This window comes from Chlamydotis macqueenii, chromosome 4, assembly GCF_036417535.1.
Source record: "Chlamydotis macqueenii isolate bChlMac1 chromosome 4, bChlMac1.mat, whole genome shotgun sequence".
Taxonomy (NCBI): domain Eukaryota; kingdom Metazoa; phylum Chordata; class Aves; order Otidiformes; family Otididae; genus Chlamydotis; species Chlamydotis macqueenii.
In genome coordinates, this window is record NC_141559.1 from 31,333,762 (window position 1) to 31,349,312 (window position 15,551).

Here is a 15,551-nt window from a genome sequence, read left to right on the forward strand (position 1 = left end):
GCACACTCTAGGAATTAAAGTTTTCTATTTAAATTCAGAAGTTGGCTTCAAGCCCAATAATTGTCCCAATTTGCAAAGTTTTCTGATTTTCTGGAATAAATAAGAGAAAAGTTATTTGGAGGGGATTTTACTAGTTTCTCTGTTGTATTATTCAGATTGTTATATACACAGCTCAGAATAGTATTCCAATATTAAGTAAATAACAGAGGCAAAGAAAATGGCTCTTATACTAAGCCATCCACTGTTCTTCAGATGATCACTATATTTAATAACGAAAAATCCAATTAGAATATCATAGTCAGTCCTCCTTAGGGTTAGGATGTAATCCAAAACTCTTATCTTGCCCTTGGCTGGTAAAAGATAAATCAGAGAGTAAGAGACATTCTCTTGGGTTTTAATTAAAATTAAAAAAAAAAAAAAGGAAAAGAAAAAGAGGAGGAGGGGATCTCCTCAAAGAAAGGGGTACATAGTTCCAAGGACTTAGAAAAAGAAATCAAGGTAGTTTGGAAAGAAGTAATTTTCCTTGTACCGGAGTCTTTGGACATCAGTGACCTTCAAGACACAGAATGAAAACCTAAGGAGAGAGAATTAATAGCGAGGAGATAGGAAGAACACATATTTATGACTCAGGGCAGGAACTTTCTAAAACTCAGAGTTTTGCTGATGAGATAAAAAGAAGACAAGAGAAAATCTATACCATTTATTTAAAGCATAACCCTAATGATTTGCTAAGGGGAAGTCTGAAATGCTACACAATAGTTGTCTTCCCTGCCTCCAAAGTTTTGGACATCTGAAAGCACAACACTTGCTGCTAGTGAGGTTTCTTTAGGCTTGCAATGGGGAGATCATAATAAGTCGCCATTTCTTTTTTCCCCCAGGACAGAAAGAAGTGACTGGCTTTTCTAGCTGCAACACAAATTCTTTGCAACCTTTTGTGATTTATGCCAAATTCAATCTGAGGTTTCTGCAGAAGCTATATGGTAGTTGTACCCTCCATACCTTATGCCAAGGCACACCCCACCTCTCACAGATGATCACCAGGAGGTATGCAACTGCTGCTTCTTCTTTTGGCTCACAGACAACTTCAAGTGTCTGTAAGCTTGTGCTGGGCTGAGGTGAGTGCCAGTCAGGGAAGCACAGCTGATGAACAAGCAAGAATCCCACACTGCAGGTTCTGAGGGCAATCTTGCTTTTTTTTTTTTTTTTCCTATTGTCACTGTTTCCTTTTATTTAAAAGTGAAGTCTTTGGGGCAGAATGCACATGGATGCTCTTGGGATACGAGGAATGTAAAACCAATATGGCTTGATTTTTCAGTGGCACTGGGTGTTGACAACTTCTAGTTACTCAAGTGAAAAGCCAGCTGCTGGATTCTGATGAGTATGAAATTACTGTTTCCTCTCCCTCTGCCTCTAACACGCTGTGCGGCCAGGACTGTAGTGCAGAAGAAGAGAGTTAGCCAGCAGGGGAAGCGGGGATATGAGTGAGATCCAAGCGATTTGCTGCCACTCCTTCCCTGACCCACACCATAAGCCAGCCACCAGCGCAGCGCCTGAGCCATTGCTGCTGCACTGTAGGAAAGCACAGATATCCTATGAAATACTCTGAAAAGAGTTTGCAATTATATTTATACCTCCCAGGGGTGCAATGGAAGTTTTAAAGTTTAGAGCTGAAAGGCTTCTTAACAGGTGTCAGATTTAGTGTCAGCACACAGTTCCTCATGAACAAAATGACACATCCTCTTCAAACTCTCCTAGGAAATTTGGCAGTTCCTATTATTAAAGCCCCTATCATCTCCTTGAAAGAAAAATAGAGAGAGAGAGAAAAAAAAAACCTGACACGCTACCTGGAGGCTGCTTGTGCTCAGAAGGTTAAGTCTCAGTGGCAAAGAAAAGGGGACAGCAATCAACCTAAGCATATCAACTGGCTGCCTAATGGCATGGCCTAGACATGTTTGTTAAGACCTGCAACACATGAATGAAGTCATCAGGACACTATGACAGATCCATCATTCAAATGTTACCCAGATTATTTTCTATATTAAAAATTAGAACTTTTTGTGTTAATTTAGCTGTAGTCTAATATAAGCATTTTCACTTTCTGGTTCCTTTGTAACTGGAGGCTCATTCCATACTGGTAGGACTGCATCTCATGCAAATACACAGGCACTAGCTGGTAGCAGCAGTTTGAGGCTGGGAGCAGGGCGTCTGTCAGCACCAGCTCTGCACCACGCTCAGGGCACTGCAGCTTGTGTGCCTCTTCAGTGCGGTGGGTACCAGATAACCAGGTGGTCATCAGTTGCAGTTCCACATCCCCAATGCAGGTATGTGGCCACTAGGACCATCACCGCAACTTTGGTTCTCAGTTCTTGGTTGCTTCAGGCTTCTTTTTAGCACCTTGCAAAATGCCTGTGGTATACGGGGGCATGCCATCATGGTGGTGTTTTGCTGGAACCTCATAATTTCAAACTGATCACAGGTTGAATGCCTTTCTTAAGTAGCCTGATGGGTAAACTCCAGTAGAGATTGGAGTACTTCACAGAGCAGGTGCAGTGTTGCAGTCCCCAAAGGCCACAGGATTTTGCAGTGTTAATCCCCTGGAGAACAACATAACAGACATCCCAAACATAGAGTGGTTTCGGAAATCCCAAATGCCTAAACTTTACTACAGTGTTATCTTGACTGCAACTCATGCCCTTCAGCATTGGAGAGAAGGGGTGGGTGTTTACACCTCTCTATCTCTTTTCCTGTTTCTCCGGGAATTGCTTGAATGTTCAGAAAAGGTAATGAAAAGCCTTAAACTCGTGCCCATGCTTCCTGCACTGAGACCAAAATCTCCTGTAAGCTTGCCAGACCTTTTACAGCTGCACCATAAGGATTTAACACTGTACAGCTTATGGGTTTATATGAAATTTCATAAAAGAGAAGCCCTCTATTTTCACATAAATATATTTATTTGGGGAAAGATCAAGAAATGCCAATATATTTCAAACCAGCTCCCTACTGCATTAAAGAATGTGAAATATTCATGTGAACATTTGCTAATCCTACCCAGTGAAATCTATTTCTCTCTCTATTTAGCATGCAGGCTTCAGCAGCTGAAGGTTGTTCAGCCTTTTTCATTAGGAAGAGAAGTAAGGATGATTTGTGAAAACTACATGGAAGTAATCATAAGGAACAGTACCTGAAGGGTTTTTAGAACAAAACCCTGTAAGCTACCTTGTAAGCATGCTTTCTCTTTCATGTGTTTGTTTCTTATATGGAGTTTCATAGTTTAAAACTGCAAATTTATATTTATGGACACAATTAGAAGTGAAATATAATAAGCTTTCATAATACAGAAATAAAAATTTAAGGGGCAGCACACACATTTTCAGAATATATATCACGGACTCTCTAAATTCTCCAGTAGGTAGCATTACTCCAAGCAAATTCCAATTTCTCTGTTCAACCATTAGTCTTGATAATGTAACGAGTTATTGTCTCATCAGTGCTAAGTTTTACATATCCATCCAGATGCTCCTGTCCCCCAGTATCTCACAAATAATCCCTTTCTTTATCCATTTGAACTCTCATAACTATAGCAGAAAATGGAAAATGAGGAAATCAGAGTGCCTATGATCCCTGATTCCACCAGGGAAAAACATCTGACCTTGGGAATTCATTTAAGTCTCCTTATGCTATGGATTCCCTAAGCATTAAATGGAAATAGCATTTACTTTCCACGGAGAGATGCTAATACTTAAATATTGCTTTGAAGATCCTCAGATAAAAAGAGCTAGGTATGTGCAAATTTTTATGCTTCTTTCTGCTTTCCTACACTTTCAAGACACAATAATACACTGAACTGCTGAAATTGTGTTACAAAATAAAATCATACTTGGAAATGTCAGGCCTGCACAGACCAATGATCCAGAAGTGGCTAAAGGCAGTGCATCAGAAGATGTAACCTAGCCTCTCCAGGTACTGAACACTGTGACAAAGAAAATAATCGCTTACCAGAACCAGCCATGACCATTTCCCCCATGTACTGAGAACTACGACAAATGTATAAATGATGTCAGAAACAGCCCTTAAGGGGCAGCTTGGATACATCCACTTTGACTTGGCAAGTGGTGGTGGTGGGGATGAAGAACGCTCAGCTGTGTGGACATGAGCCATGCCATGCCACTTGGCAGGTTCATTGTATTCAGTAATAAAGACACAGCCTATGAAACTTCCCTATGTCTTCAAATTTTTGTACTCAAGCTTATATGAGTAATGCTTTGAAAAGGATAACTTAACACCTTGACGAGCTCCTGAAATCTCTACCAGCTTTCCAGGTAAAACAGCTTTTCCTGTTTCTTAGGAAGATTACAGGAAGAAATTTCACTCCTTTGTTTTGCATGACAACCCCCAAACACTACAGAGACAGAGATTTTTAGCAGAGTCAGTCTGGTCATGGCTGGAATATTAAAGTATTATGTATTCAGTAAATAATTGCCTATAATGCTATTTGTAATACATAAGGCAAATATATGTTTCATTGAGATTAAATTTTTTTTGTTGATCCTGTGAACTTTTGTATTATGTTACATTTACGTCAGCACAAAATTCAGCCAAATAACTCCCAATATAGAATCGACTCGAGAAGAATCTGTACTGTTCATGCAGTACATGAGAGCAGAAAGTGATTCCTCTGAATCTGCATGTTGTAACATTGATTACTTTTCCCCCCTACCTCATTCTATGGACTGAAAGCAAAGGCAAAAGCCTGAATGTAGCATATGCATATGACATAACGGTTCACGTTCATTATAGCCACCATACAAAAGAAATGCCTTCACAACAACTGTAAAATTTTGTTGCATGCATCTAACACAAACTGTTAGAAACCGAATTGAGAAAATATATTCAGAATGAAAAAGAATAATGAGATTAGCTCCCATCACCTCCTAAAACCCAGACCGCAGATATTACACTTTTAAAGTGTTTTGTTGTTCTTTACATTTCACATACATTCTCATTTAGGAATCAATACTAGAGTGAAGCACAAATACTGCAAAGGTACAATACATACAGTTAAGTTAGTATTTCTGATCCTAGTAGAAATACAGCACCAGAAGTATCTCTAGAGAGCTCACTTTTGTAGCTCAAGAGATTGATCAGTATTGGGATAAGCACCTAAGCTTTTGGGTAAGCTTCTATAACAGGAAGTGTTGAGCTATGCTGTCCCTCTATAAAAAAATTAATCAACTGTTTACTCATTTTCCTGCTAATGACGTTCAGCCTATCTCATTAATGCTTTCCAAAAGAAACAAGAACAATTCAAGTAAGAGCAACACAAAGTATTTTTAATGAAGTTTCTAGAAACTGAATAATCCTGTATCTCCAAGGAAATGAATACCTATGTAAGAAATGAAGTGGATTGCAAGCACAAGATATTTGCCATTCACATAAAATTAAATTAAAAGAAGGGTCCAGAGCTGAGAGAGACCTCTTCGGACCTGCTCCTCCTTCTCTGAACTCTTACCTTTGTGAGAAAACGTCTCGGTAGGGGCTGCCGTGCTGCAGTGCAATCCCATATCCTCTGTCTGCAACAGTGTTCCCAACCGTGTAAAAAGAGCAGTCTGCGTCATTGATGGCCACATACTCCAGCACCGCTGCGTCCCATACAAAGGCGTAGTTCCCATATTTCACCTGTGGTAAACAGAGGAAGAGCTCTGACTACGGACTGTCAAATCCAAAAGGACATCAGTGCACCTAAAAATGTGGCAGTTTTAGCAGAGTCTGTTCTTTAAAGAAAGTGAAGTTTGGGTGCCCAACAGTTGTCAGCACAAAAAGTACACTGTGACAGGTGCCACACAGCGGTTTGGCCGAGCACCTCAGCAGAAATGGAAGAAACGTGATCCGAGAACGTCTCCTCAGCAAAACAGTGCCATGCAGGAAATCTGTACTGTCCCTCTTCAGGGAACAAAGGAAATATCAGGGTCCTTCCAGCAATACTAAATTCCACTCCAAATCCCCCACTAAGTTTTTTCATTTGAGCTGTAAACCCAACCATTTAGAGGGAAGGTAGGTATTAACACTGGGAGAAGCACGGGAGGGTAGGTATAGCTATCCAGATGGAAGACCACCGTTCATATAGTGCGCATTTCAGTCATGCTTCAGTTTGCCGTAGATGTCATGAATACCCATTTGTTTTTTGGACTCAGTGCATGATTGTGGGCAAGATCATTGCAACTAGATTTTTTGGGATTATTTTCCTCAGCATGAAGGGTTTTCACACATCTTTGAAAACATTCATACAGCAAGATCATGTAAGTAATTTTATCTCTTTGTTTAAGATAAATCAAAACCAACTTATTGTACTGAAAAGCTTTTAAAGTAACATTTTACTATCCATTCACATTTGAAACAAAGCAATATTTTCTATTCATTTAAATATATGGGATGTATACAGAATTTCAGCATGTATTCAGAAGCAAGCTTTTAATAACAGAAACTAAGTCTAAACAAATCCTTTCCCATTTCAGTGAATTTCTACTCTACAGTCAAGTCATGTTTTTCTGAATAAAATAATACTCTCTAGCTGCTCTACCAAGTCTTTTACCAGTTTTCTGTTTCATTGGTCTGTATGTCAGACCTGAAGAATCACATTGGTTTTCTCCTGACCCTCTGCTTAGCTTCACTCAGTGCTTTCCCTATGCCATATTAGTCAACCAAGCTGTAAAACTAGGCTGTACCCATTGACTTTGTACATCTAATGGGAATAAATCTGTGACAGCTAAGTGAAAAGTAAACAAAACACAAAAAGGCCATCTGGGGCCAGGCCATCCAGAGAGAATTCAAAACCAAGACAGCATATCAAAATAAGCAATGTCAGTACATCATTTAGATTAGGCTTTGACAATGTAGATTATGTTTTTAAAGACTGTTTACATATAAAAGTTACTGAAGCAAGCCACACTGGCTGCTTGCTCACAAGATGTAGTGCACAAGGAACAATTGCATTTGGGACACATTCTTTTTCATGCATAATCAATTTGAATTAGACACTGCAAGCCTGGAAAGGGAGTATTTCCTATTTCCATTCGTAGGCATGATACAGGGAGGATTTGTCCAGATTTTTGAGCAGAAAGGCAGCCCTATCTGTGTACTCTGCATGACTGGCAGGATAAAGAAAATTCTTTTCAAAATACACAAACACACAAATGCAGGACTGGGTCAGTTTTAATCTTCAGGCTCTGAAAATGGTCAAGAATGAGGGGTTTTTGCCTCTCATTGGAGGTTTAGGTCTATCTAAACGACCAGGGAATAAGAGATAGAAGTGAACTCACTGTTAACAAACAATACAACTTTTATGCTTGTCTTAGAGGCACTGAAACTCACAAAGCATTTCCTAGCTTGGGTTATTCTGATCTTCCTACAGGCACCAGTTGGCTAAGAAATAGATAGCATGACTGAGAAAAAAGCCCTTCCTAGGAGCATTTAAAAGGATAATGACTCAACCTGAAAAAGAATCATGATGTGCAGATGGCAAGGGAGGGAAATAGGAGACAAAAGCAGAAGATCAGAAGGGAGAAAATGAATCTTGAAAAAAATCAGATGGACTTTCCAAATAAAGTAATTAAGGAAAAGTAGGGTTCAAAAGATGAGTAATTTTACATGTGGGGAGATAACCTTTGAGTTGATGGCAAAGGCAGAGGGTTATATTTTGACACCTGCTTTTGTCTAACCCACTCTTTTGACATTCTAGTGCATTGACTTCACCTAAGTGCTTGTTAAGAGACTTATCAGCTGCTCAGCTGGTCAGGAAAAATCCTCTTGATTTGGCTGCCTTGCTGTAAAACAACTCACAGTAAGAATATATAAAAGCGGTAAAAGCACTTACTGCCAATATCATCTGTGATGAAGTGGTATGTACAAGATCCTTAGAGGAGACTTGATAATATCGCCATTCAGGTTCCCACAAAGATATTACTTTTCATAGTTAAGATCACAGTGAGCCTCAGTTAAAGCACATGGGGTAGGAAAGAGATTGAAGAGACAGAAGGGATCTTCCTAGCCATCTCCCTTCAACACGATTGCTCCATGCAATAAAATACATCCCTTTTAGTATTTTTGACCTATCCATTTACAAATCTAGGGAATTCAAATCCATGGAGCAAACTTAAGATGCAATTGTCATGCTTGCAATCCCTCTCTTTATGGAACTACTCCTCAGTCTAACAGTTTTCATTGCTAGTCAATGTATTTATTTTTATTACTTTTTAAAAAAAATTCTTATGTCATTGCTAGTTGTTTTTCCTTCTGCAGCTCCAAATACTCTCAACTTTGGGGCTGACACTTTTCAATTATTGATGAACCTTTCTATTACTTAGCTGAGCTGGATATAGCTTTCTTTAATCTTTCCTTGCAAATCTATCAGTTCACTCCTCCCATGAGCAGTGACACTACTTTTGAACTGCCTCCAACTCTTAATTTTTATATATGAGAAAAACACCTGTCTCTCTAAGAGAAAGTCAGTTATCTGGCAGCTCAGGAGGCATATGATTCCTTTTTTAGCATACCCTTCTTCTGAGATTCATGGCCTAAAATGTCTGCCCATAGATCTTTCACATAGCTTAAGACTGGTCTTAGCCTAAAGATCTAAGAATATAATTTTGCTAGAGTATGGCATATCTGGAACACTGCTGATATTTTACAGATCTGCCCCTACAAATAAGGGGTAGCTGCACTATGAAAAGAGGGGATGATGCTCTGTGTGAAAGGAGAAGGGAATTTCAGAACAAAATGTCAATTAAAAACCTATATCCTTCTTTCTCTCCCTCTTAATATGAGAAGCACATATTTTGTAGCTTTCCAATAGCTATGTTGAAGACTTCCACTTTGGCCTCAAAATGAAAAGCAAAAATTCCAACTCTGCATTGCGAGAAAAAGTTAAGGAGCTTACAGTCAGTCAATTATGGTGGCTAAATGAATGGAAAATCTCCTTGGAAAAGAAAAACAGGGTTTTTTTTTTTGTAATATACATAAGCCACTACTTGCAGAAGATCTCCATCTCCGATTCTACATTTCTGCATCATTACATTGCCATTTTGCGTTGAGATAATAACATTTCAGGATGGTAGCAAATCTAAACGCTGTTCACACACGACCGCACAGCCCAGGATCGCCAGGGAACCATTTGTAGGAGAGCAGCGTATTATCATTTTGCAGCAACCCCAACTTTCCAGTCTGCCAGGGCATGGAGAACTGACACTTCAGCCTCCTTCCCCGTGGCATCCTGCCTGTCAGTATGGCAGAGGTTAAAAAGATTTTTGGAGTACCTGATGACTATTGCCATAGGGAAAAAAAATACAGGCAAATTGAATCTGTTAGTTGTTCATCAGGGTATTTTGAATTCATGCGCTATGCTGGTTGTTAAGTGAAACTGGGAGGGATGGTACCAGACAGAAATGTTTGACTTGACTTCACGGTTTTGTGAGCAATTCCGAAGGAGATACCGTAAAAAGAGTTGTTACAGAGAATAAAGGTCATCAGCTCATAGAAGGTAAAGCTATTTCTATAAGGCTGTTATATTTCTACTTTCTACCACTGCACATTTACAAGATTTTTATTTGCTGAAGCCTTGGCTGTAGATATTAGTTAAAATTTATCTTTGACGACTCCACCAAAAACCAGTTGAGTTATATGAGGAAAGCATTTAAAGCCATTACACTGTCATATATGCACATATTTTATGCCAACACGGATGTGGATAGCATTTCTTCTTAGAACTAACCCATTCATGCAGAGTAGGCTGAATAATGTATTTGTGTACAACTCCAACATTCTAAAAACACATTTCTAGGTCTAGGAAATTATGAATTTGAGGAGAAAAAAAAAAGTGTAAGTAAACAACAACCAACTACTGAAATTTTTCATACTTGAATTCTTGGACAGTATGTGTTCTGTATTTTAAATTCCTCTTTAAAAGTAATGCAAAGAATCATCATGAAAGAAAAAATATACACAACAGGCTGCAGGTTAAACAGAACTGGCAGTTAATCTTCCCGTTGATCACTTTTAAATATTTCATCACACATAAAATATTTTACCTGTTATAAAGACAATGCCATTTTTAAGGCCAGGGAAATCTTAAGTTTCAACTGATTAAAATGACATTAATTGCCTGGAAAAAAAAATCTGAAAAGTATTAGATAATGCTGACAAAACACATTTTCTGAATACCCTGTACCTACACCCCCGTGCCACAGTGGGGATGCTTTTTCCACTCATTTCCATTACAAGTCAGGTGCCATCCTTCCCCTCCAATTGCTGTACACCTTTCCCTGCCTACGATGTTGTCAGTTGTATTTTAGCCAAGAATACCTGAACAGAAACAGACTTTTCCACAGCATAGCAGCAGTGACTCCAGCTCTGACCTAAAACCAACCAAGAACAGTGATTGGTTTATGGAACAGTGTATGGAACCTGCTCCATACAATGCTTTGAGGGTCATGTTCTCCAATATGGACCATTTCCCTGCACTGTCTACACAGGGGAAAAACACAATTTCATGCTGCCAGCCCTATGCCTTTCAGTGTGGACCTGACACTTTGGCATATATAAATACAGAAATTAAATTTTTGACATAATTTTGCATATTCAGCAAGCATGCGGTAGCTGGAGACTGCAGAGGGCTGTACTCCATTCTATAAAACAGCCTCACCGAGGTTGCTATTACATGAGGAGTGAAGAAGAGGGAACAAAATTGAACGAGTATTTGCAAATATACGAGTGAGAGCTAATATACATAATGTAGATATTGCACTCCGAAATGAGAAAAGGCAAAGATAAAATTTGTGGTGGAACTTAAATCCAGATTTTTGTGTTATCTGATGTTGCCAAAGAGCTTGATGGCATTCACAATGGAGGTGTTTTTTTTCAGGAGAAGGGAATGAAAACACATTGGTCTCCATAATCCTCTTGCAAGAGGCCAATGAAGTTGCTGTTTGTCTGACTGAGGCAGAAGTCAGATCTTCTGCTTTCAGAGAAATTCTCATTTCCTAATTTGTTTTCCTCTAGGGACAAAGGTTTCAAGTCTTAGTTTTTTTTTTTTCCACTAAAGGGCACAATTCTGGCTAACTTCTATTTGGATCCCAGAGAAATAAAATATCCGATTTCAGCTTTGTTGAATAAAACACACTAATTTACAGTTCTCTCCAAACTAAACTTTCTGTAGTTCTGAAGTGCAAGTTTGGAGCTTCTTACCCCACACTCCCTTGCAGGGCAGCACATGCGGCTGATCTGCATAACTTCAGAGTGAAACGCAGTTGTGCAATCATGGAGGCAGAATACGAATCTGACCAACAGCTCTCTGCAGTGCATGAGAGAAGCTGGATTCCCATGGCTGTATTAGAGCACAGAATAAAAATTCCGGTATACATAAAACTCTATTCAGTCATCAAAGCAAGCAGCTAATTAAATAATAATAATATTTTGCAGGTCTATAGAAAGCAATTTAAATTCAAGGGGCACTATTTGACAAACCTTGGAACTTATTCTTTGTACTTATTCAAACAGAAAAGTGCAGAATCATTTCTGAAAGCGTTATTGAGCCAGTGCCCAGGAGCGAACAGCAGCAGGAAATGAAACACCAGGGAGCTTACGGGAGTAAAGAAGAGGTTAGAAATCCCAGCCTCATCTCCTCTTCAGTATGAAGTTTATCCTTCATTACATTACCATATCAGCTTCAATGGCATGTCTATTTGCTCCAGATAAAACTTAATCAGGAAAAGCATTAATTTCTCATATGCAATCTGCCACCAACTTCATGAGGCATGATCACATGTTTGCTTGTTACACTGGGCAGACCTTGAATAATTCATCCAGAATTAGAAGAATCATTCAGGTATGAGAGCTCCGTAATGAGAGGACACCTTTGTGTAGAATTTTTCCAGTGCTCAGTGCATTCACATTTTGCCATTGTAACTAAATGCAACTTGTAAGTTTCAAGAAAGAAAATAACAAGCAGGGTAAAACAGAGCGGAGGCCAACCAAAGGTAAATTTTCTGAGGGCAGTGGGAGAACAGAGTCAGCTGCTTTTCCTGGTAATCACAGCAAAGCACTAAAAAGGCAGCAGATCACACTGATCACTGACATGCAACTGAACAACGTGTTTGTTACAGCTAAACATTATTTTCAGATGGAAGAGAAACAGGAGAAAAAAACAACAGAAAAAAAAATCTCAGCAAAATAAACCTTTGAAAGGTAAGGAACAATTTTTTTTTTTTATGCCAGCTTCTCATTTATTTGATGACAACTAAGCACTGTAGATAGTAATGAAGACTATTTTAAGGGTATCACCAATGAAAGCCATATACAGAAATGATATGAAAGCACTTCAGATGCCTCAAAAACCTAGATCTGTGGTAGCCAAGTAGCAGTCTCAATAATGAGGCAAATTTAAACCAAATGCCATTTAACTGACTCCCTCCTTCTGACATATCTGTATTTTTGTGGCAGCTAATCCCCAATAAAAGAACACTTAAATGAGGAAATGTACACAGACCAATCCTCTTAATTTGAGTGAAAAGGTAAAATTCTGTGGATTAAAGTATCGTGAAGAAGATAAACATAGGTGAATTTAGAGAAGCAGCATTCCTCTTTAAATTAAATAGATCCAGCATAACACTAACTGAAAGGGTTTTGTTCACATTCTTTAGAATAGAAGCAGAGTAAATCTAACTGCAGTTCTTGGACAGCATTCCTTATTCAAAAAAATACTTATTGAACACTAACTGAAAAATCATCAGAACTCAAAAAACTACTCATCAAAACCATTCATCATGTGAAAAAGAACTTTAACTACAAGAAAATTCTTTGCAAAACTACCAGCATTACTGAAAAATCCTCCAGTAAAAGCTCACTTGAAACAATGCATTTTCATTTTAGAAATTAATTTTAAAGAAACTGACTTAACTTTCAGTTTTTTATATTCCTTGTACAAGAGCTCTGACAACTTTCATAGCGATAACAGGATTCAGGATGTCCCACTCCATACGCAAAAGAATTTAACTGTCTGCTTATAAACCATTTTATCCTTCTCTCTTTGATAAGCATCTCCTGCCCAGGTTTGGATGGAGCCAGCTTGGCACTGCAAATCTAGACACAGTATCTAGAAGCTCCAAAAGAAATGCTTTCCAGCCCCTTTTTTTCCTCACCTCTGAAATTACATTCGACAACAGTTTAGTGTGTTTCCCCTCATTTTGGTACCCTGCAGGAGACAGGAAGCACTAACTGCTGGCGCCTTGCATTGCATCTCACAAGCTTGGGCTGGGGCATGAAGGAGGAACAGGTTTGGATCGTATGAGTTTGCTTTCACGTAGTCTTTGGCATTCTAGAAAGCTACTTCTTCCTCTGCAAATCTGCAAGAAATCATCCATCTTCTCTAGTAGCAAATCTTCCCTTTAAGTGTAGCAGTTCACATGGCTGTGGAAAGAAGCAGCCTGAGATTTGTCCCAACCTCTTAACATTTCTACCTTTCAGCAATACCTGGCATCCTCTTTCCCTGAGAGTTCAATAAGTGCTACCACGGGGTGTAAGTATTTCTTTCAGGCTGTAAGTTCAGGCTGCTGCATAGACTGGCACCACAGAGGGTTTCCAGTAAAGCACTCCAGAAAACCTCCACAGATAAAATTCTGCCCTATGGTATTTCCAGCTAAAGCCATCATTTTAAGCCTGATCAGGTCTCCTGCATGCAGTTTAGTCCCTTCTGACCACATGGCCCAGATGGCGGATGCTGCAAAAACAAATATTCCTGTATCCCCACGTCAGTGCATTGTTAAGGGCTGTTATTCCTCTACTGTGTGGGTTCCTAAAGCTACCACACCGCCCCTTGTCATTGGCATGTCAGGTCTTTGGAGACCCTGCTTCCAAAGGCATTTTAATTCTCACAAGAAGATATTTTGAACCCTTTGGGAAAGGAAAACATTACAGATCGGAGCTAAGAAGGTTTTCTTTTGTAGTTTAGGACCTATGGAAAACATTAGGAGCTGCGGGAGGAGGAAGATCAGTGCAGTGGTGTTTCTGACTCAGTTCAAACTGCCTGCTTGCTGTCACCATGCAGACCACGGAGAAGATGACACAACCTAACAAGTTGTCACATATTGTCCCCCTCTAGTCTTAAGAGCTAGCTCCTCTCTGCCGCTGCCCACCCCACAGCAAGCTGCTAGGGGGAGCAGGGTGCCAGGGTGAAAAATACAGACAGTACATCCCCTGCAATCCAAAACACTCAGTGTTTTGTAGTCACCAACTAGGAAGTCAAATCCCCCATGTAAAACAGTTAATGCAAAAAATACAGTCGCAGTTATTTAAAATGCACAACTAAGCCTCTGCCAGGCAGAGCAAGTCCAGGTAAAGGAGTAGGCACTCAAGTTCTTTATGTACAAGATGTAAACAGTGTCCAGGAGTTTCAAGTTCAGACAGCACCCAAACTTCTGCATCTGAGCCCTTTTCACATCCAACTAAAGATTTTATATGGTTATTGCAACTCCAATTTCAGGTGATAGTTGGGCTTTCACATCCTTACAGAGTGAAATGCTTACAGCCTTTGCCTTAAAGTGTACACAACTTAGCTCATCTCTGGCTACAACCTGTGCAGGCATTTCCCCTTGTTCAGGGCTATAACATTCATTTTGCACACCTTGAAGCATGAAGTGCAAGTCACAGGCTCGCATGATATTTGTTTTTAATTCATCCTGACCTGCCCACGGAATAGCTCAGATGCCAGAAATAAGTTTAGTTGACAGAACTAGGAAAGAGTAGTCAAACGTCAACTAAAAAAAAAAAAAATCATTACAAAACAATCACTCAATTTGTTGTCATGCTGGAGAATTCATTCAGGCCTGATATTTTTCATGAAAGATTTCTAATCCCTTATTTCTCCTGAAACAGAAATTCCCGAGCAGTACACTTGACACAAATTCAGAGAGATAATGTTAAAAACAGAGCTTTTGCCTGAGGAAAGTGATAAATGGAGTTGGACAGAAACTAGTTATCTTTCTGCACAAGGAGTTTCAAGATTTTGAATTAAGGAAAAGTATCACAAATTTCGGGACCAAAACTAATTAAAAAATCCAAACTGGAGAATATTTTATTCCAAAAACTTGACTTCAACTTGAATTATTTTCCCTGCAATGGATTGACATTTCAAAATGAAAAAACATTTTGGTCAAAAATTATTAGTTTAATATGGAAATACCCTATGATGACAAGTTGAAAATTGTAGAGCTGCTGAGGATAAACAATGTTCTATAAAAATCTCTCCTTCCTTAGACAGTTTCAGTTTCAATTACTGTCCTACTCCAGTGGATAAATCCCTAATGACAACTCACTCTGGTTTACTTGATCTATGTTCGTAGATTTCTTAAAAAAAAATCTAAACATATATAAATAGAATCATTAATACAATAAGCAACTGTATTTCCTGCTTCACTCTAGATTTCCCCTAAGTCTGCTAAATAATGGAAAGTAATTTCTCCTTATGTTTTGCCCAGGCCTCTCAGATGCTGTGAAATGTCATTATA

At 39.0% G+C, this 15,551-nt stretch overlaps 1 protein-coding gene across 2 annotated transcripts in view; it reads right to left on the reverse strand.

The window, feature by feature from the left end:
* Positions 1-15,551, reverse strand: part of GRID2 (glutamate ionotropic receptor delta type subunit 2) — a 739,921-nt gene that overhangs the window by 64,088 nt on the left and 660,282 nt on the right. For both annotated transcript variants that reach the window (XM_086746417.1, XM_086746416.1), the window contains one exon: positions 5,510-5,676. In XM_086746417.1, the coding sequence (XP_086602543.1) occupies positions 5,510-5,676 (167 nt within the window). The remainder of the gene's footprint in view (positions 1-5,509; positions 5,677-15,551) is intronic.